The sequence below is a fragment of the Antennarius striatus genome, chromosome 16 (assembly GCF_040054535.1).
Source record: "Antennarius striatus isolate MH-2024 chromosome 16, ASM4005453v1, whole genome shotgun sequence".
In the NCBI taxonomy this organism is placed as follows: Eukaryota; Metazoa; Chordata; class Actinopteri; order Lophiiformes; family Antennariidae; genus Antennarius; species Antennarius striatus.
The window spans coordinates 15,853,873-15,873,992 of record NC_090791.1 but is presented as its reverse complement, the minus strand read 5'-3'; the positions used below and the strand labels follow the sequence as shown (position 1 = coordinate 15,873,992).

At 41.9% G+C, this 20,120-nt stretch overlaps 2 protein-coding genes across 2 annotated transcripts; both read right to left on the bottom strand.

Moving 5' to 3' along the window:
* Positions 1–490: 490 nt before the first annotated feature.
* LOC137609371 (ornithine decarboxylase-like) lies at positions 491–4,564 on the bottom strand. Its single transcript, XM_068336354.1, has 9 exons — positions 4,452–4,564; positions 4,158–4,279; positions 3,859–4,032; positions 3,574–3,746; positions 3,286–3,502; positions 2,471–2,554; positions 1,514–1,676; positions 938–1,059; positions 491–748 (listed from the first exon to the last, which is right to left on the bottom strand). The coding sequence occupies exons 1-9, from the start codon at positions 4,480–4,482 to the stop codon at positions 491–493; spliced, it is 1,344 nt and encodes a 447-aa protein (XP_068192455.1). The 5' UTR covers positions 4,483–4,564.
* An 11,566-nt stretch (positions 4,565–16,130) lies between these two features.
* LOC137609370 (ornithine decarboxylase-like) lies at positions 16,131–19,826 on the bottom strand. Its single transcript, XM_068336353.1, has 6 exons — positions 19,760–19,826; positions 19,461–19,634; positions 19,176–19,348; positions 18,888–19,104; positions 17,187–17,270; positions 16,131–16,313 (listed from the first exon to the last, which is right to left on the bottom strand). The coding sequence occupies exons 1-6, from the start codon at positions 19,775–19,777 to the stop codon at positions 16,131–16,133; spliced, it is 849 nt and encodes a 282-aa protein (XP_068192454.1). The 5' UTR covers positions 19,778–19,826.
* Positions 19,827–20,120: the final 294 nt, after the last annotated feature.

Sequence of the window (20,120 nt, the reverse complement as noted above, 5' to 3'; positions counted from 1 at the left end):
TGCTCTTGAAATGTTCAAACTTAATGTTATCCCTCCAAGCAGAAATCCATGTTTTCTAACATTGATTATGTTTTGGTAGACATACGAACGGACGGACGGACGAACAGACAGATATACAGACGGACAGACGGACAAATTGATGAACACAATTACAATACATCACCACTTTGAAGCAGGTTGTTAAAATAAAACCATCATCATGAATGCTGTAATTATTGTTAGAATTAATTTAAATCTAATCACAGTAAATTGAGTTTTTAAGGATTTTTATCAGGTTACCTGATTACAAAGTTTAAGGTGAGAGAGCTGTAAGGTGTGTCATGTCTCATCTGAGACCACAGAGTAAATGTGTTCCATTCATCTATAATACACTAAATCTAGCAACCTTACATATCATACTGGCAACCCTACCAGTGTCTGAACTACATCAATAATAATTAGTGTCAAACAACCCAATCAGAAAAATCAACCTTCACGGATTTCTACCAGATCATGACAGTATAATGTTGTAGGTGTGAGAGAGGTTTAAGGTGTGCCAAGTCTCAGCTGTCACCACAGGGTAAATGCGTGTTCTTTCAAATCCACTGAAGTCAGAGCGCATACAAAGGGTGTAAGCACCCATGTTGTCGAGCAGGAGCCAGTCTTCGATGTGCAACTCAGGAAGCCAGCAACTTATTATTTTGTCAAGAATGTTACAGGTTGGACCCCAGAGAACAGACAGGTATTTCTGCTCACTGGTCTCCACAGCCTGTAAATGAAAGTGATGACATTAAAGCCACAAATCAAATTGGTTCTCCTGTTATCTCAGTCTGCCCATCCCATAATATTCACATGTAGAGGTCAAGCTGGTTCATTGAGGTTAATTTAGAGACAAGAATTACAAGCACTTGAAATTGATTGAAATTTATTGTGTTGTGGTGACGGGGATTATATTTACCCTGTGGAGGAAGGGTTCAAGCTTCTTGTATTTAGGATTATTATTCATAATTGCCAGGGACCCAAATGCTCCATCATTTACGAAGTACATCATCATTCTGTTTGGGGTGGTTTTCTTCTTGTCTGGTAAAATACATGAAAATGATATAATGTACAAGAACAACTATTTCAAAAACATTTGGTTCTTTGAAGACTAAAATCAAAATTAGAAAGAGAACACCAAAATTGATCATTTAGAAAAATAACAAATGGTTTCTCTTTGTATTCGAACAGAGTACAACTTGGTAAAAAAGAATATAAATCAATTTGGAATTGTATAAAAGTATTTGCTAATCAATACATTCTGTATTCATTCAGTTTAAAAACATCACCACATGAATAATGAGAGCCCTGTAAGTCAAGATTTGGTGGTCTCTATATTGAACAGCATGGCTGTCTGAGGATTAGTTTATCTCTAGTAGTTACATGTTGTGCATCCTTCTCTTATCAGCCACCCTGTAAAATTAATAGAAAACCACACTTTGAATTTACCAACATTAGAAGATGTATCATATGCTTCAAATCCTGTATACATTACCACAATGTTTATCCACATCATCTGTGATGACGGTTTTGGCAATAACATTCATCACCAGTGTGAAGGCTGAGTCCACGAAGTATTGACCTGGTTCAGCGATAACCTTCACTCCACTGTCAGCTGGGAAATGTTTATCGAGTGCTGCATTAATGACATCTGAAAGCTAAGAGGACAAGAATACATTCATTAATTCATTCATTCATTTTCTACACTCTCTTCATGTCGCAAGTAGCGGGACAAGAACATATTATGTTAAAATCATAATTCACTGATTATACAACTTTCCATGTGTTTGTATGCAGTACAATCTGTAATTATAAAGGATGAAAATGATTTTAATAAAATTTATATTGTCCAGTTTGGATGTTTTATTAAAATATGAATTATTCGTCATTAGTGAGCATAAGGGGGCGGCGGTGGCTCAGTGGTAGAGCGTGCGCTAGAGCGGGTCTGTCGTCCTATGATTCAAGATTGGCGGTTTGATTCCCGCTGCTGCCCAAAAACACCTGGAGTGTGAGTTTACAGTGGGAGGTGTCAACTCACCTCCAAAACACTGCCGAGGCGCCCTTGAGCAAGGCGCCCTTGAGCAAGGCGCCGTCACCTTTACAAATTTCTCATTTGGGATGCACCATGAAGGAGCTGCACGCCACTGTACCTCCCCTTGGATGCCTACAGACCCCCTTGTGTGTGTGTGTGTGTGTGTGTGTGTGTGTGTGTGTGTGTGTGTGTGTGTGTGTGTGTGTGTGTGTGTGTGTGTGTGTGTCTGTGTGCTATAGGGGCCTGTACTCACTAATATGTAAGCATGCATGCGTTTGAACCACTAACTAGAGTGTGCTTTCTTAATTTCCCTTCGGGGATCAAATCAGTATATAAAATAAAATTTTAAAAAGAGGATGTAGCTTCATCACCACTCTTCACATATTTATGTCTTTTGTTTTGCATAATATTTAGTTTTACCTCATCAAAATTCACTTGGTGGTCGTCTCTCCCAGTAAATCCTCCACCAATATCTAAGAGATTCATTTGGAAGCCCAGTAAATTCTGTTAACAAAGCAAAACAAAAAAAAAGTAAAAATGCAGTTGTCTTAACAAGTTGATCAAACATGACCTTTAAAGAATAGAAATCCAAATTACTGGGTAAATTAAGCTTTTTCTCATTTTGGTCATGAAGAAATGTTGACAAACTGAATGTTATGTGATGACGAACACAGGTACATTTGGTGTGTGGTGCTTGGGGGTGGTCACGAGTTAACTAGTGAGGTGCTGTCACACTTAATATCCTACCCTGATGTAGTGCAGGAGTGCTGCTTAGACAAGTCTTTGTTAGAGAATAACATTATTAACTCCTCGCATAAAACAGTACTGTATACTATTTATCTAATTTTTTTTTTACTGCTGCAGTTTGTTGGAGTTATCACTCCATTTCACCAGCTCACGTTTTTTAAATAAAACAATTTTTGTCCCAAAGTGTCCGTAGGAGTGAGTGTGTGTGTGTTCGTGTGTGTGTGTGGCTCCGCGGTGCACTGGCGTCTTGACCGGAGTGTCCCCCGCCTCACGCCCTATGCCAGCTGGGATACGCTCCAGCTCCCCGTGTCCCACAGCGGCGGAACATAAAAACGAATGAATTTGTAATACATGGCATTAATAATTTGAACTAAGTCACCCCAGTTATAACCCTAACTCATCACAGCAAAACAGATCAATAACTATACGTGTGAAACATTCAAATGTATTTTTATTTGTAGTGTTAATTTCCTATGATAATGACTTACTGCAGTGTCAAACACATGGCGGGCATCTGCTATGGCCTGTGTGAATGCCAAACTGTCAAGGCACCCACTTCCAACATGAAAGCTGACGCCAATGACCTCCAAGCTCAGTTCTTTAGCACGTTCCAGCAGTTTATCAACTGTCTCCAGGCTGGCACCAAACTTTGAATTAAGTGGTAGAAGGGATTTGGAATCATCCACTGCAATGCGGAGAACCAGTCTGGAACACGATTCAAAAGACTTGCATGAATCTACACTCAAAGAGCAAAATATTAGCAGTGTTTCACTTACTTGGCTTTGGCATGACAATGAGAAATTTTAAATAATTCATCCTCATTATCAAAAGTCATCACATTCACTCCATGAGCGCAGGCATATCTTATGTGTGACGGTGGTTTGATGGTGTGTGCGTAAATGATTTTATCAGGAGTCACTCCGAGGGACAGGGCCAGTTTAATTTCACCCTGTTAAAACAAAATACAAAAATTAAATGAGCAAACTGAGAAGGAAAATGTTGAGGGAACAATCTTCTTTTATGATGAGGATGGAGAAAAAAGTAAACAGAACATATAATACCTTGCTAGCACAATCAAAACCTGTGCCCAGAGCTCTCAGCATCTTCAAAACTGCTGGTGTGCTGTTACACTTGACTGCATAGAAAGGTGTGACTCGAGGTAACTTAGTGACCCACATGAGGTGCCTCATATACAGACTATCTAGACTGGCTACAAAGAATGGCTCTTCACTGTCCTAAATGGGATAAAGACAAAATAATTTGTTTTGAAAATTAAAATGTGAAGACATTCATCCCTCAATACTTTCGTATAATGATAGATTCATAGTCAAGAAAGTGTGTAGATGTCTGTGGTACTCACCTTTGAATGTTTTATCATATCATCTATAAAATCATTTGTGGTTCTTCCTTTGTTTAAAATGTCAATGTCACAATCTTCTGGAGACAAATTGTGTACGACAGATGTGTTTGTAGTTAATGGGTCTGCAATAGATGAGAAGAAATGACAAAACCGTAGCATAAATAACATCAGTTTATACTGTAATGCTGGATCTTGAAATAAAAACACACACATATTCCCCTGTCTTATTTCTAAATGTATACATCATTTATTACTTTACAAAATAAGCTTTGATAAGTATTTTGCTTGTCTTACCATGACCCATCCGATCCTCCGTTTTTGACATCTTTAAAATCTGTTGTAGCTTGAAAACGTCAATTTGAAGCTGGAAATACGTCTGACAATCAATACCTGCATTCACACCTTTATACTCCCTCCACCTACAATAACAAACATTATACCTTAAAAATCTAATAAGGTACTGACTCATGAAGCTCATGTCCAGCTGAAGGACAAGTGTGTTAAAATATTTTATAATGTGTTTGATTTTCATTTTAATTACTTTTGTACAAACAAAAGAGGAAAACAAAAAATATTGCAGCTATCTTTTACTTAATTTATGTTCACTAACGTCAACCTTTTCATGCAGATTTCACCACAGTGTAAATCTATTGAAAAGATTTTTTCTTATAAATGCTTGAGTTTTTATGGCATCATTGCTTATCTGCCAATAGAGTGGACACTACTACAACATCTCATACACTGAAACGCAAATGGCAAGACATTGCAAGTAACAAAAGATAGTAGTAAGAAAAATATAAAATTCACATCTTGCCCTTAAGTTATCCCAGAATTATCCATATCCATTGATACAGTTTGTTTATGCAGAAATTGTCTGAGCCAGTGGCATTTAGTAATTGTAATTTAACAATGTAATAATTATCAAGGTCAAATATCTATGTGTATTCTCGTGCTAACTATGCGTACAGATATCCTGCTTTCTGGTAGCGGGCCATGCATTTCACAGCAAGGCCTTCAGGGATGTTCTACTTAGGCAAACTTGCATAAATACATCTCATAATACTGTAAGCAGGTTCTACAGGTGCCACCAATGTAGCATTCAGGACTGAGGCGTTTATAACTTCCATCGAATGGGAGAAAAACCGGCCCTTGCGAGTGGCATCAACCCGACTCATTTAATTGTCACTGGCACAAAAGAACCCCACGTTCACACCTTTTATAGATGTCACAGAACAAAACGGCTGATAGATAGATAGATAGATAGATAGATAGATAGATAGATAGATAGATAAACACACTCCTAGATGTTGCACCACCTCAATTGTGTATAACACAGGCTATTTCGTGGCAGTGACAGCAATATAATGAAAAGGGTCTCTTTGTGTATCTCCACTTCAGATAACTTTATCCAGACAATATTTCTCGAGAAATGAAAAATAAGAGCAGCAATGTCATCAGCTCGCCAGCCACTAGATGCATCCTCATATTTGATAAAATTCTTCATTATGTGACTTGTGCAGAGCTTGATCGTGTTCATCGGAATTAGGCGTAAACATCTTACATACACATACATGATGTGTAACTGGTCTGAGGTAGGACCCAAGTACAGCACAGACTGAGACCAGAGCTGGAATAGCCCAACAGTTTATTCTGAAGCTTCGCACAGAATGGCAGCAATATCTCAGAAAAACAGTCTCAGCAAAGAGGAATCCCAGCTGACAGGTAGCAGACAAGGAACGAGCAGGCAGGGCAGTCAAAGACAGAAGACTGGTCAGATTACCGGGGCAGAGACGAGGAAGACGTGTCAATCACAGGCAGGGTCGAAACCGAGGGAGCAGTCTGGAGATAAATGCGAGAGAGCTATGCATGATACAAAGACAATCTGGCAGAGACCGAGAGAAATGGGAGGGTATATGTACTGAACAGGCAGGTGATAATCAGGTGAGGAAACACAGGTGAAGGTAGTTGCACTGATGAGGTGGGAGTGGAAGCCAGGTAGAGCTGGGCAGATGAGAGGAAAACCAGGAGCGGATTGTGACAGGACCCCCGCCCTTCAAGGGACGGCTCCAGACGTCCTAGCCTGAACCGGGAGGGAGGGGGTAGGCCGGAGGGGGGCTAAAACTCCTCTGAGACAGCGGAGTCCACATCTTCATCTGTAGAAGAGGAAGACGAGCTGGAGGAAGCGTCCACATCTGAGCCACCATCTTCCTGTGGGTCGGCAGGTCCATCAGCAGCAGGTCCCCCAGGGGACAGGATGGAGGACGGAGCAGGCTGGTCTGGATGCAGGCGGTGAAAGTCTGCGATGAGCAGAGGATCCACGATGAACCGGGCTGGAACCCAGGAACGATCAACCGGACCATAACCTTCCCAGTCCACCAGATACTGCATACCACGTCCAAGGCGGCGAGAGCGCAAGATGCGCTTGACAGCATACACAGGACCACCATCGACAAGCTGAGGAGGAGGAGGGGGTGGTGTAGGGGGAACAAGAGGACTCACCCGGACAGGCTTGATCTTGGAGACGTGGAATGTCGGGTGGATCTTCATGGACCCTGGAAGCGGCAGGCAGACCGCTTCCGGGTTAATGATGCGAGTGATGGGGAAGGGCCCCACAAACCTGGGAGCCAGCTTGCGACTCTCCACCTTGAGGGGCCGGTCACGGGTGGAGAGCCAGACCCTCTGGCCGACCTGGTAGGCGGGAGCAGGCTTGTGGCGCTTGTTGGCGGCAGCAGCATAGTGGTCAGCAGACTTCAGGAGGGCGGTGCGTGCTCGTTCCCAGGTGCGCCGGCAACGACGGACAAAGGCTTGAGCCGACGGGCAGGCAGCTTCCCTCTCTTGGTTAGCAAAGAGCGGCGGCTGATACCCATAGGCACACTGAAAGGGGGAAAGACACGGGGGTGGTCAGGTTAGGGTGTTGTGGGCATATTTCACCCAGATGAGCTGGTCAGACCAGGAAGCAGGATTGTCAGCAGTGAGGCAGCGAAGCGTGGTTTCCAGGTTCTGGTTAGCTCTCTCAGTCTGCCCGTTGGACTGGGGGTGAAAACCAGAGGTGAGGCTGACTGAGGACCCCAGCAGACTGCAAAACTCCTTCCAGAAGATAGACGTGAACTGGGGGCCCCGGTCGGAGACGATGTCGGTGGGCAGACCATGGAGCCGAAAGATGTGTCAGAGGACCAGACTGGCAGTCTCTTTGGCAGGAGGAAGCTTGGGAAGGGGAATGAAGTGTGCCATCTTGCTGAACTGGTCTACCACTGTTAGGATGGCAGTGTGACCACTGGAGGGGGGTAGACCGGTAACAAAGTCCAGGGAAATGTGTGACCAAGGGCGATGAGGGACAGGCAGGAGGTGCAGGAGGCCGGCTGGTGGGTGACGAGGGGTCTTACTCTGGTTGCAAACAGGACACGTGTTGACGTAGCCACGGACATCCTCCACCAGCAAAGGCCACCAAAAGCGCTGCTGCAGGACATCACAGGTGCGCTGAATGCCTGAATGACAGGTGAGCCAGGAGGCGTGCCCCCACTGGAGCACATCGGAACGTAGCCTAGCTGGAACAAACAGGCGGTAAGGAGGACAGGAACCAAGACCGGGCTGATCGTCAGCGGCTGCCCGCACCCTCTCCTCGATCTCCCAGGTGACGCAAGCGACGAGGCAGGAGGCTGGGATAATGTTTGAGGGTTCAGGTCTTTCATCCGGGCTCTCAGGAAACCGGCGTGATAGTGCATCTGGCTTGGTGTTACGGGAGCCCGGCCAATAGGACAGCGTGAAATTAAACCTGTCAAAGAACAGTGACCAGCGGGCTTGTTTTGAGTTCAGTCTCTTGGCAGAGCGAATATATTCCAGATTGCGGTGATCAGTCCACACAATGAATGGCACCTCGGCCCCCTCTAGCCAATGTTGGGATTGTGCAGGCGGAGCCAGGGGTACCCCAGAATGACGGGCTGGTTAGGTGTGGACAGAAGCAGAAACTGGATGCTCTTACCGTGCCCCCCTGGCAGGAGCATGCGCACCGGGTTGGTTTGAGAAGTTACCCTCCCCAGCACATGTCCGTCCAGGGCTCTGGCTGCAATGGGCGACGGCAGCGGCTCCGGGCGTAGTCCCAGCTGAAGAGTGAGGTTCTCATCCATGATACTCCCATCAGCCCCAGAATCGAGGAGGGCGGCGATGGAGTGGGAACCAGAAGGCCACGAGAGGCCCGGTGAGTCAGACGGTGTGAGCCCCAGGGCCTGGGTGCGGGCATGGAGACTTGCCACATCACACCGAACTTGTGCCAGAACCTGCTGGTTTTCTGCAGTAGCCGCAACGGAATTCGCAACTGGCTGGTTAAGCATGTCCTCCATCCGGGAGATCTGGTGATCAATCTGTGCTGGATCCATTTATGGCCAGATTGTACTGTAACAGGTCTGAGGTAGGACCCAAGTACAGCACAGACTGAGACCAGAGCAGGAATAGTCCAACAGTTTATTCTGAAGCTTCGCACAGAATGGCAGCAATATCCCAGAAAAAACAGTCTCAGCAAAGAGGAATCCCGATGACATCGATGATATTGACAGACAGGTTCAACAAACAGACAAGTTTAACAAATACTTATCTAAGTATGATGAGAACTCTGGAGATGATGAATGGTCCATTGAGGCGTTGTTACAAAATATTGTGGGTACAGGAAAAACTTCAAGTACAAACTAGGAAATGGATCACATCTCTTTATATACTCTAAAGGCGTGACTAGGGGGAGGTATTAATTCGGCACATCTGCTTTCAACCAGTTCTTTATGGGCTTTCAGTTGGTACGTCATGACCTCCAGACGTTACCAAAAGTATCAAGTCGACAGTTTCACAAAACTATTTGATGACATAATATAATCAGTCACGTGAGCCCTGTGAGGATCTGCTGAAGACATTCTTTAGATGACCCTGTGCAGAAACATACATTCTAATTTCAAGTACAGTGTATGAAATGATCTGGCTTGCTGCTTCTGTCAGTGTCTAACTACTTCCAAGGATACCGACAGTCATGCAAGCATTTCCAAATATGGTCTAACAGGAATTATTTTCATGCAACATCTTCATGACCTTGAGACATCCTGGGGCCACCTTCACGAGCGCTGAATAATTTGACACACACAACAATCCAGATCTTTGGTTCTATGAAATGATATTATTTTATTATATTATTGTATTATTTTATTGTATTAAAAACTTTCCACCACAATGGGAAGGACGTGCAGCAAGTTAGGGTGATTAAGGATAGGGACGGAAGTCTCTTGACAGGTGCCAGTAGTGTGATGGGAAGATGGAAAGAGTACTTTGAAGAGTTGATGAACGTGGAAAATGAGAGAGTATAAAGACTAGAAGAGGTGACTGTTGTGAACCATGATGTAGCAAAGATTAGTCTAGATGAAGTGAGGAGGGCATTGAAGAGGTTGAAGAGTGGAAAGACAGTCGGTCCTGATGATATACCTGTAGAGGTATGGAAGTGTCTAGGAGAGGTGGCAGTAGAGTTTCTGACTGGGTTGTTCAACAGGATCTTAGATAGTGAGAAGATGCCTGAGGAATGGAGGAGAAGTGTGCTGGTGCCTATTTTTAAGAAGTCTGTGTATTTCTCAGTCATCCAGGTCATCCAAAACCTGTTGAGTCGATCCACTGGATGTTAAGAAAGTTCTTGAGTTCTTTAGAACTGAAGAAGTCTCTTGGATGAGAGATGAAACGTCTTCAAGAACTTTCTTAACATCCAGTGGATTGACTCAACAGCTTTTGGATATATTTAAGAACAAGGGAGATGTGCAGAGTTCCAGCAGCTACAGGGGAATTAAGCTAATGAGCCATACAATGCAGCAGTATGGTTTCATGGCAAAAAAGAGTACTACAGATGCAGTATTTGCTTTGAGGATGTTGATAGAGAAGTAGAGAGAAGGCCAAATGGAGCTGCATTATGTTTTTGTAGATCCGGAGAAAGCTTATGACAGGGTGCCCAGAGAAGAACTGTGGTATTGTATGAGGAAGTCTGAAGTGGCAGAGAAGTATGTTAGAGCAGTGCAGGACATGTATGAAGACTGTATGACGGTGGTGAGGTGTGCTGTAGGTGTGACAGAGGAGTTCAAGGTGGAGGTGGGACTGTATCAGGGATCAGCTCTGAGCCCCTTCTTGTTCGCTATGGTGATGGACAGGCTGACAGATGAGGCTAGACAGGGATCTCCATGGACTATGATGTTTGCAGATGACATTGTGATCTGCAGTGAGAGCAGGGAACAGGTGGAGGAGAAGCTAGAGAGGTGGAGGTTTGTCCTGGAAAGGAGAGGAATGAAGGTTAGCCGTAGTAAGACAGAGTACATGTGTGTGAATGAGAGGGACCCAAGTGGAAGACTGAGGTTACAGGGAGAAGAGATCAAGAAGGTGGAGGATTTTAAGTACCTTGGGTCAACAGTCCAGCGCAATGGAGAGTGTGGAAAAGAGGTGAAGATGTGTGTACAGGCAGGATGGAACGGGTGGAGGAAATTGTCAGGTGTGATGTTTGATAAAAGAGTTTCAGCTAAAATGAAAGGAAAGGTGTACAAAACTGTGGTGAGACCAGTGATGTTGTTTGGTCTAGAGACAGTGTCACTGAAGAAAAGACAGGAGACAAAGCTGGAGGTAGCAGAGATGAAGATACTGAGGTTCTCTTTGGGAGTGACCAGGATGGATAGGATCAGGAATTAGTACATCAGAGGGATAGCACATGTTAGAGGTCTTGGAGATAAAGTCAGAGAGGCCAGACTGAGATGGTTTGGACATGTCCAGAGGAGAGATAGTGAATATATTGGTAGAAGGATGATGAGTTTTGAACTGCGAGGCAGGAGGCCTAGAGGAAGACCAAAGAGGAGGTTTATGGATGTAGTGAAAGAGGACATGAAGGTAGTTGGTGTGACAGAAGAAGATGCAGAAGAAAGGGTTAGATGGAGGCAACTGATTCACTGTGGCGACCCCTGAAGGGAAAAGCCGAAAGGAAAAGAAGAAGAAGGAGTCATTCACAAATTTTGTAATCTTCTTTCTTCCTTTCATGACAATGAGCTGTACTACCTGCTAGGGCAGGCTAACTCTTCTGAGTTATCAGGTGTAGCCTGATTTCTGTGATCGTCATAACACATTTTTCAGTGTTTCATATTGGGTCCAAGGCTCTCGTTGTCAAAAAACAAAGATAAAGCCTTCAAAAGCTACAGTATGCATAGCAGGGCCGTAAGAGGCAGAAAGAGCCTCTGACTCTGAACAAAAATATTCTCCTTGTGTTCAACGCACCCCTCCCCACCCCCCTGCTTCTGCCTGTACCTCCAACACAACTCTGCTTAAATGAAGACTAAAGACAGAGCTAAAAAAAACCCCAAAAAACAGATCTCCTGCTCCTCACATTGTAGGCTTAGTATTTATGGGCAGACCGATTTAACATCTGAGCTCTAATTGGATCAGAGTACTGAGACAAGGTGACAATTAGAGGGTCTGATTGTCTAACCACACAGATTATTTTCATAGTGGTTCCACTCACTGAGTTACATTTGATCTTCTCCTACTTTCAAAGTATAGCATATTTATCTTTTTCTAATCAGTAAATGCACATGTATGTAAAGTAAATTAAACTAAGGTAACTGCATTGAGCAGTGCACTAAGCACCAGCTAACAATCATGAAACAAGCTGACAGTCCAAAATCCTTGTGTTTTCTCTGTGACACACAAAAGCTTTGGTGAACAGTGTGCAAGAAAACAGTGACAATGACAGCAGAAAATAATCTGAACCAACTGAGGTTCTCCTCGAACACGAAGACAATCCTGAGGAAGTACCACAAGAGAATGTTCCCACTCAGGAACCGGAACTCCTTTTTTGTCAGCAAGAAAATCTCACTGACATTCTGCCACACATTCCCTGAAATTGCTTCAGCTTTATCCATGTGTTGCTGGAGAAAGCAACACTTGGTTAACCGGGGTCTTGACCGATCTGGTATGGAAATCATAAATCTGATTCGCATTTTTTATTTGGCAAAAGTTTTACATCGGATGCTCTTCCTGACAAAACCCTCTGTATTTATCTGGGCTTGGGACCGGCACAATAAGACACTGGCTTGTGCCCTCTTGCGGCTACATTTTCTATGTAGAAATATGGAACACCATAGGAAATCTTTCCTACCTGTGGCCATCAAGCTGTACAATGCCTCACTTTGACATGCAGTGATGAGGAGGAATGAAGTGGCAGTAAATGTGTATATCTGTACATATGTTTATATATTATGCTATTTAGTCTCTTATTTATCTATGATCTCCTTTGCTCTTTTTTCTTAATTGTAAATCATCTATCGTTACTCTTCGTCCTTATGTTCTGCAACGGAGCAACTGTAACACAAAGCAATTTCCCCCTCAGAAAGCATTGAAATTTTGATAAAAGGATGATGTGTGTGTCACGGGCCAGTACACATATACACAGTATACTATTCATGTGATTAACAACATATACTAACACTAGATACAAGTGATTAGAAGTAATTTCACTATGAGGATCAATAAAGTTGATTTTCAGGACATATATGATTACTTAAAGTTATTGGTTATGGTTCAGTACAATTCAAAATTTTATTTAAATTGAATGATACAACTAAACAGAGACCCTTATTTTGTGTAGGTCATTAATTTACATATATCATTTCATCTGATTGACTCAATAATTCTTTGCTTCTGTGTAATGTATGAATTCTGTACTCTATAACCACAAACTGATTTCAATTCACTTCTGTTAATAAATCTCCCCAACACTACTCCTGCTGCAGAGGAATTACTTTCACTATCATTTAATTTCTCTTTTTGCCTATAAAAATCGCTTCAGTATAACACAAAATGGAAGCTGTGCACAGACCTGACCAATAACCCAAACAGAATATAAAATAGCTCAAAAATAATATCAAACAAGGAAGTCAGACACTGCAACATCCCGCGACGTACCCTGAACTACTTTCAGGGTAGGGTAGTGCATAGACTAGTGCATATGGAGAAAGCCAGTGTGAGTAAGACCATAGATCAAAGGTAGCACATAGGTAGATCAAAGCACTAGCTTTGATCTATGGTCTTACTCACACTGGCATTACCCCTCATCTTTCTGTCTTATTCGGTTCCTGAGTGTACAAAAGTTGAAATTTGACCTTGACCTACTTTCCTCAAGGTCAAGGTCATCATCTCAGTTTCATCCTCTTTGCTGTCCGAGTAATTTGCTTTTTGTTTCATCTTCCTATCAGCAACGATTGAAAAATTATTTATTTATTTATTTATTTATTTATTTCGGACAAGTTAATATAACAGACTTCACACCTTCATCACATTTACAACATCAACAACATCTGCAAAAAACAGGGCTGACAGGTGGAAGCCAATAGGCTTGTGAAATTTCTGTCCCCCTGAATCAACAATCATCTCTCTCATTACAATATGTAGTCAACAACTGAGACCTTAAATGTTTTCAACCAGTTCATACATTGAATTTTGACAGGCGTTCATACTCTTATCCACTTCCATATATTAGTCTTTGTCCCAAATATAACCTAGAGCATGACCATGTTTACATTCTTCCTAGGGACAACAAGGTTTGGTAACATCATATGTAGACAGTCAAAAAAAGAATTTGACATTGCCAGTTTTCTTCACAAGAATATTATGATCATATTCACCTATTCCAGCAGACAGTGTTTATCCAAGAATTAACCAGTTTTTTACAGACACTTTAACAGTTACACATTCTATTACATTGTCAAAAGATATCAACATGCTCTTGAAATGTTCAAACTTAATGTTATCCCTCCAAGCAGAAATCCATGTTTTTTAACATTGATGATGTTTTGGTAGACATACGAACGGACGGACATACGAACAGACGGACATACAGACGGACGGACGAACAAATTGATGAACACAGACAATTACAATACATCACCACTTTGAAGCAGGATGTTAAAATAAAACCATGATCATTAATGCTGTAATTATTGTTAGAATTAATTTATCAATCAAAGCTAGTGCTTTTTAATCACAGTAAATTGATTAACAACATATACTAACACTAGATACAAGTGAAAAGAAGAAATTTCACTATGGGGATCAATAAAGTTGATTTTCAGTACATATATGATTAAAGTTTAAAGTTTTTTTTAGAATATGCAATAATTTAAATTGAAGGATACAATTAAACAGATACCCTTAATTTTCTAGGTCATAAATTTACATATATCATATCATCTGATTGACTCAATAATTCTTTGCTTCCGTGTAATGTATGAATTCTGTACTCTATAACCACAAACTGATTTCAATTCACTTCTGTTAATAAATCTCCCCACCTCTACTCCTGCTGCAGAGGAATTACTTTCACTATCATTTAATTTCTCTTTTTGTCTATAAAGATTGCTTCACTATTACACAAAATGGAAGCTGTGCACAGACCTGACCAAAAACCCAAACAGAATTTAAAATAGCTCAAAAATAATTTCAAAAAAGTCAGAGACTGCAACATCCCACGACTTACCCTGAACTACTTTCAGGGTAGGGTAGTGCATAGACTAGTGCATATGGAGAAGGACAGTGTGAGTAAGACCATAGAAATCCATGTTTTTTAACATTGATGATGTTTTGGTAGACATACGAACGGACGGACGGACGGACGGACGGACGAACAGTCGGATATACGGATGGACGGACGGACGGACAGACAAATTGACGAACACAGACAATTACAATACATCACCACTTTGAAGCAGGATGTTAAAATAAAACCATCATCACGAATGCTGTAATTATTGTTAGAATTAATTTAAATCTAATCACAGTAAATTGAGTTTTTAAGGATTTTTGTCAGGTTACCTGATTACAAAGTTTAAGGAAAGAGAGTTGTAAGGTGTGTCATATCTCATCTGAGACCACAGAGTAAATGTTCCATTCATCTATAATACACTAAATCTAGCAACTTTATATATCTTACTGGGGACCCAACCAGTGTCTGAACTACATCAATAATAATTAGTGTCAAACAACCCAATCAGAAAAATCAGCCTTAAAGGATTTCTACCAGATCATGACAGTATAATGTTGTAGGTGTGAGAGAGGTTTAAGGTGTGCCAAGTCTCAGCTGTCACCACAGGGTAAATGCGTGTTCTTTCAAATCCACTGAAGTCAGAGCGCATACAAAGGGTGTAAGCACCCATGTTGTCGAGCAGGAGCCAGTCTCCAATGTGCAACTCAGGAAGCCAGCAACTCTCAGTTATTTTGTCATGAATGTTACAGGTTGGACCCCAGAGAACAGACAGGTATTTCTGCTCACTGGTCTCCACAGCCTGTAAATGAAAGTGATGACATTAAAACCACAAATCAAATTGGTTCTCCTGTTTTCTCAATCCCATAATATTCACATGTAGAGGTCAAGCTGGGTCATTGGTCTTAATTTAGAGACAAGATTTTTCAAGCACTTACGTCCATATTGACATTCTACACCTCATTACTGTGTTGTGGTGACAGGGATTATATATTATATATTTACCCTGTGGAGGAAGGGTTCAAACTTCTTATATTTAGGATGAATTTTCAAAATCCCAAGGGACCCAAATGCTCCATCATTGACAAAGTCCATCATCATTCTGTTTGGTGTGGTTTTCTTCATGTCTGGTAAAATAATTCAAAATGATATAATGTACAAAAACAACTATTTCAAAAACATTTGGTTCTTTGAAGACTAAATTCAAAATTACAAAAGAGAGAACACCAAAATTGATAACTCAGTTTAAAAAACATCACCACATGAATAATGAGAGCCCTGTAAATCAAGATTTGGTGGTCTCTATATTGAACAGCATGGCTGTCTGAGGATTAGTTTATCTCTAGTAGTTACATGTTGTGCATCCTTCTGTTATCAGCCACCCTGTATAATTAATAGAAAACCACACTTTGAATTTACCAACATTAGAAGATGTATCATATGCTTCAAATCCGGTATACATTACCACAATGTTTATCCACATCATCTGTGATGACTGTTTTGGCAATAACATTCATCACCAGTGTGAAGGCTGAGTCCACGAAGTATTGACCTGGTTCAGCGATAACCTTCACTCCACTGTCAGCTGGGAAATGTTTATCGAGTGCTGCATTAATGACATCTGAAAGCTAAGAGGACAAGAATACATTCATTCATTCATTTATTCATTCATTTTCTACACTCTCTTCATGTCGCAAGGACCGGGATGTGAATATATTATGTTAAAATCATAATTCACTGATTATACAACTTTCCATTTGTTTGTATGCAGTACAATCTGTAATTATAAAGGATGAAAATGATTTTAATAAAATTTATATTGTCCAGTTTGGATGTTTTATTAAAATATGAATTATTCGTCATTAGTGAGCATAAGGGGGCGGCGGTGGCTCAGTGGTAGAGCGTGCGCTAGAGCGGGTCTGTCGTCCTATGATTCAAGATTGGCGGTTTGATTCCCGCTGCTGCCCAAAAACACCTGGAGTGTGAGTTTACAGTGGGAGGTGTCAGCTCACCTCCAGAACACTGCCGAGGCACCCTTGAGCGAGGCGCCCTTGAGCGAGGCGCCCTTGAGCGAGGCGCCCTTGAGCGAGGCGCCCTTGAGCGAGGCGCCGCCACCTTTACAAATTTCTCATTTGGGATGCACCATGAAGGAGCTGCACGCCACTGTACCTCCCCTTGCATGCCTACAGACCCCCGTGTGTGTGTGTGTGTGTGTGTGTGTGTGTGTGTGTGTGTGTGTGTGTGTGTGTGTGTGTGTGTGTGTGTGTGTGTGTGTGTGTGTGTTTGTGTGTGTGTGTGTGTGTGTGTGTGCTATAGGGGCCTGCACTCACTAATATGTAAGCATGCATGCGTTTGAACCACTAACTAGAGTGTGCTTTCTTAATTTCCCTTCAGGGATCAAATCAGTATATAAAATAAAAAAAATTTAAAAAAGAGGATGTAGCTTCATCACCACTCTTCACATATTTATGTCTTTTGTTTTGCATAATATTTAGTTTTACCTCATCAAAATTCACTTGGTGGTCGTCTCTCCCAGAAAATCCTCCACCAATATCTAAGAGATTCATTTGGACGCCCAGTAAATTCTGTTAACAAAGCAAAACAAAACAAAAGTAAAAATGCAGTTGTCTTAACAAGTTGATCAAACATGACCTTTAAAGAATAGAAATCCAAATTACTGGGTAAATTAAGCTTTTTATCATTTTGGTCATGAAGAAATGTTGACAAACTGAATGTTATGTGATGACGAACACAGGTACATTTGGTGTGTGGTGCTTGGGGGTGGTCACGAGTTAACTAGTGAGGTGCTGTCACCCTTAATATCCTGCCCTGATGTAGTGCAGGAGTACTGCTTAGACAAGTCTTTGTTAGAGAATCACATTATTAACTCCTTGCATAAAACAATACTGTATACCATTGATCTCATATTTTTTACTGCTGCAGTTTGATGGAGTTATCACTCCATTTCACCAGCTCACGTTTTTTAAGTGTCACGGGTCCGTGAATGTAGTGGGGGGAAAATTGATGGCGCAGCCGCAAAAGATCCGTTTTTGGTGGGGTTTTTATTTTTCACCAACAAGCAGTGAAAAAATATTTACAGTGCAGATCAGAATTCCCAAAAACAAAAACCTAGTGCAACAACAAAAAGAAAGTATATACAGAGAAAACTGACACTACCAGTGGCAATCATGCATAACATTCAAAAACGCTAGACTCCAACTTCCAACTTCCACCTTTCAACTTTCAACTCCCAGCTCCAACTCTCAACTCTCCCCCATAAAGCAGAAATGCTTTCCTTAAATACCCCATGCCCCTCCCCTGGCAAACCAACAATAATTAAATGGGGTTGATTTTACACTATACGACATAATACACCCGAAACGGAAAAACCTGCTTTACAAAATAAACCAGAACAGAATAAAACATAAATGCCCATCATATGGCTGTTTAAACATTTATCACAAGCCTGCAAAATACAAAACAATCCAGTAATCCACAAAATGGTTTAGTCCAGGTACCGGCTGGCCTGACCGCGCCCCACTTTACGCGATTTAAGCCACACCCCAGGTAGTGGCTCCGTTTGGCCCCTGAACCGGATACGGACTAACGCAGCATCCTCAGGTGAGTGTCTCATCACATTCTGTGTGGGTGGTGTGGAGAACGCGTAGGCGCCGAGTGTGCACCCTCGAACGCACTACCGCGACAGTTTGACCCGAGAATGTAATGACAACAGTCTGAGCGGGACCGCGCTCCTGCGGTCCTGTCAGGAAACAATGAGCGCTGCTGCGGTCGCTCTCCTGGGTGAGGGAGAGAGGCGCGCAGAACGGAGATGGACGGAGCGGTCTCTACCGCTCCGTCACATTAAGTAAAACAATTTTTGTCCCAAATTGTCCGTAGGAGTGTGTGTGTGTGTTCGTGTTTGTGTGTGGCTCCGCAGTGCACTGGCGTCATGCCCGGAGTGTCCCCCGCCTCACGCCCTATGCCAGCTGGGATACGCTCCAGCTCCCCGTGTCCCACTGCGGCGGATGCAGCGGCGGAACATAAAAACGAATGAATTTGTAATACATGACATTAATAATTTGAACTAAGTCACCCCAGTTATAACCCTAACTCATCACAGTAAAACAGATCAATAACTATACGTGTGAAACATTCAAATGCATTTTTATTTGTAGTGTTAATTTCCTATGATAATGACTTACTGCAGTGTCAAACACATGGCGGGCATCTGCTATGGCCTGTGTGAATGCCAAACTGTCAAGGCACCCACTTCCAACATGAAAGCTGACGCCAATGACCTCCAAGCTCAGTTCTTTAGCACGTTCCAGCAGTTTATCAACTGTCTCCAGGCTGGCTCCAAACTTTGAATTGAGTGGTAGAAGGGATTTGGAATCATCCACTGCAATGCGGAGAACCAGTCTGGAACACGATTCAAAAGACTTGCATGAATCTACACTCAAAGAGCAAAATATTAGCAGTGTTTCACTTACTTGGCTTTGGCATGACAATGAGAAATTTTAAATAATTCATCCTCATTATCAAAAGTCATCACATTCACTCCATGAGCGCAGGCATATCTGATGTGTGACGGTGGTTTGATGGTGTGTGCGTAAATGATTTTATCAGGAGTCACTCCGAGGGACAGGGCCAGTTTAATTTCACCCTGTTAAAACAAAATACAAAAATTAAATGAGCAAACTGAGAAGGAAAATGTTGGGGGAACAATCTTCCTCTATGATGAGGATGGAGAAAAAAGTAAACAGAACATATAATACCTTGCTAGCACAATCAAAACCTGTGCCCAGAGCTCTCAGCATCTTCAAAACTGCTGGTGTGCTGTTACACTTGACTGCATAGAAAGGTGTGACTCGAGGTAACTTAGTGACCCACATGAGGTGCCTCATATACAGACTATCTAGACTGGCTACAAAGAATGGCTCGTCACTGTCCTAAATGGGATAAAGACAAAATAATTTGTTTTGAAAATTAAAATGTGAAGACATTCATCCCTCAATACTTTCATATAATGATAGATTCATAGTCAAGAAAGTGTCCAGATGTCTGTGGTACTCACCTTTGAACGTTTTATCATATCATCTATAAAATCATTTGTGGTTCTTCCTTTGTCTAAAATGTCAATGTCACAATCTTCTGGAGATAAATTGTGTACGACAGATGTGTTTGTAGTTAATGGGTCTGCAATAGATGAGAAGAAATGACAAAACCGTAGCATAAATAACATCAGTTTATACTGTAATGCTGGACCATGAAATGAAAACACACACATATTCCCCTGTCTTATTTCTAAATGTATACATCATTTATTACTTTACAAAATAAGCTTTGATAAGTATTTTGCTTTTTCTTACCATGACCTATCCGATCCTCCGTTTTTGACATCTTTAAAATCTGTTGTAGCTTGAAAACGTCAATTT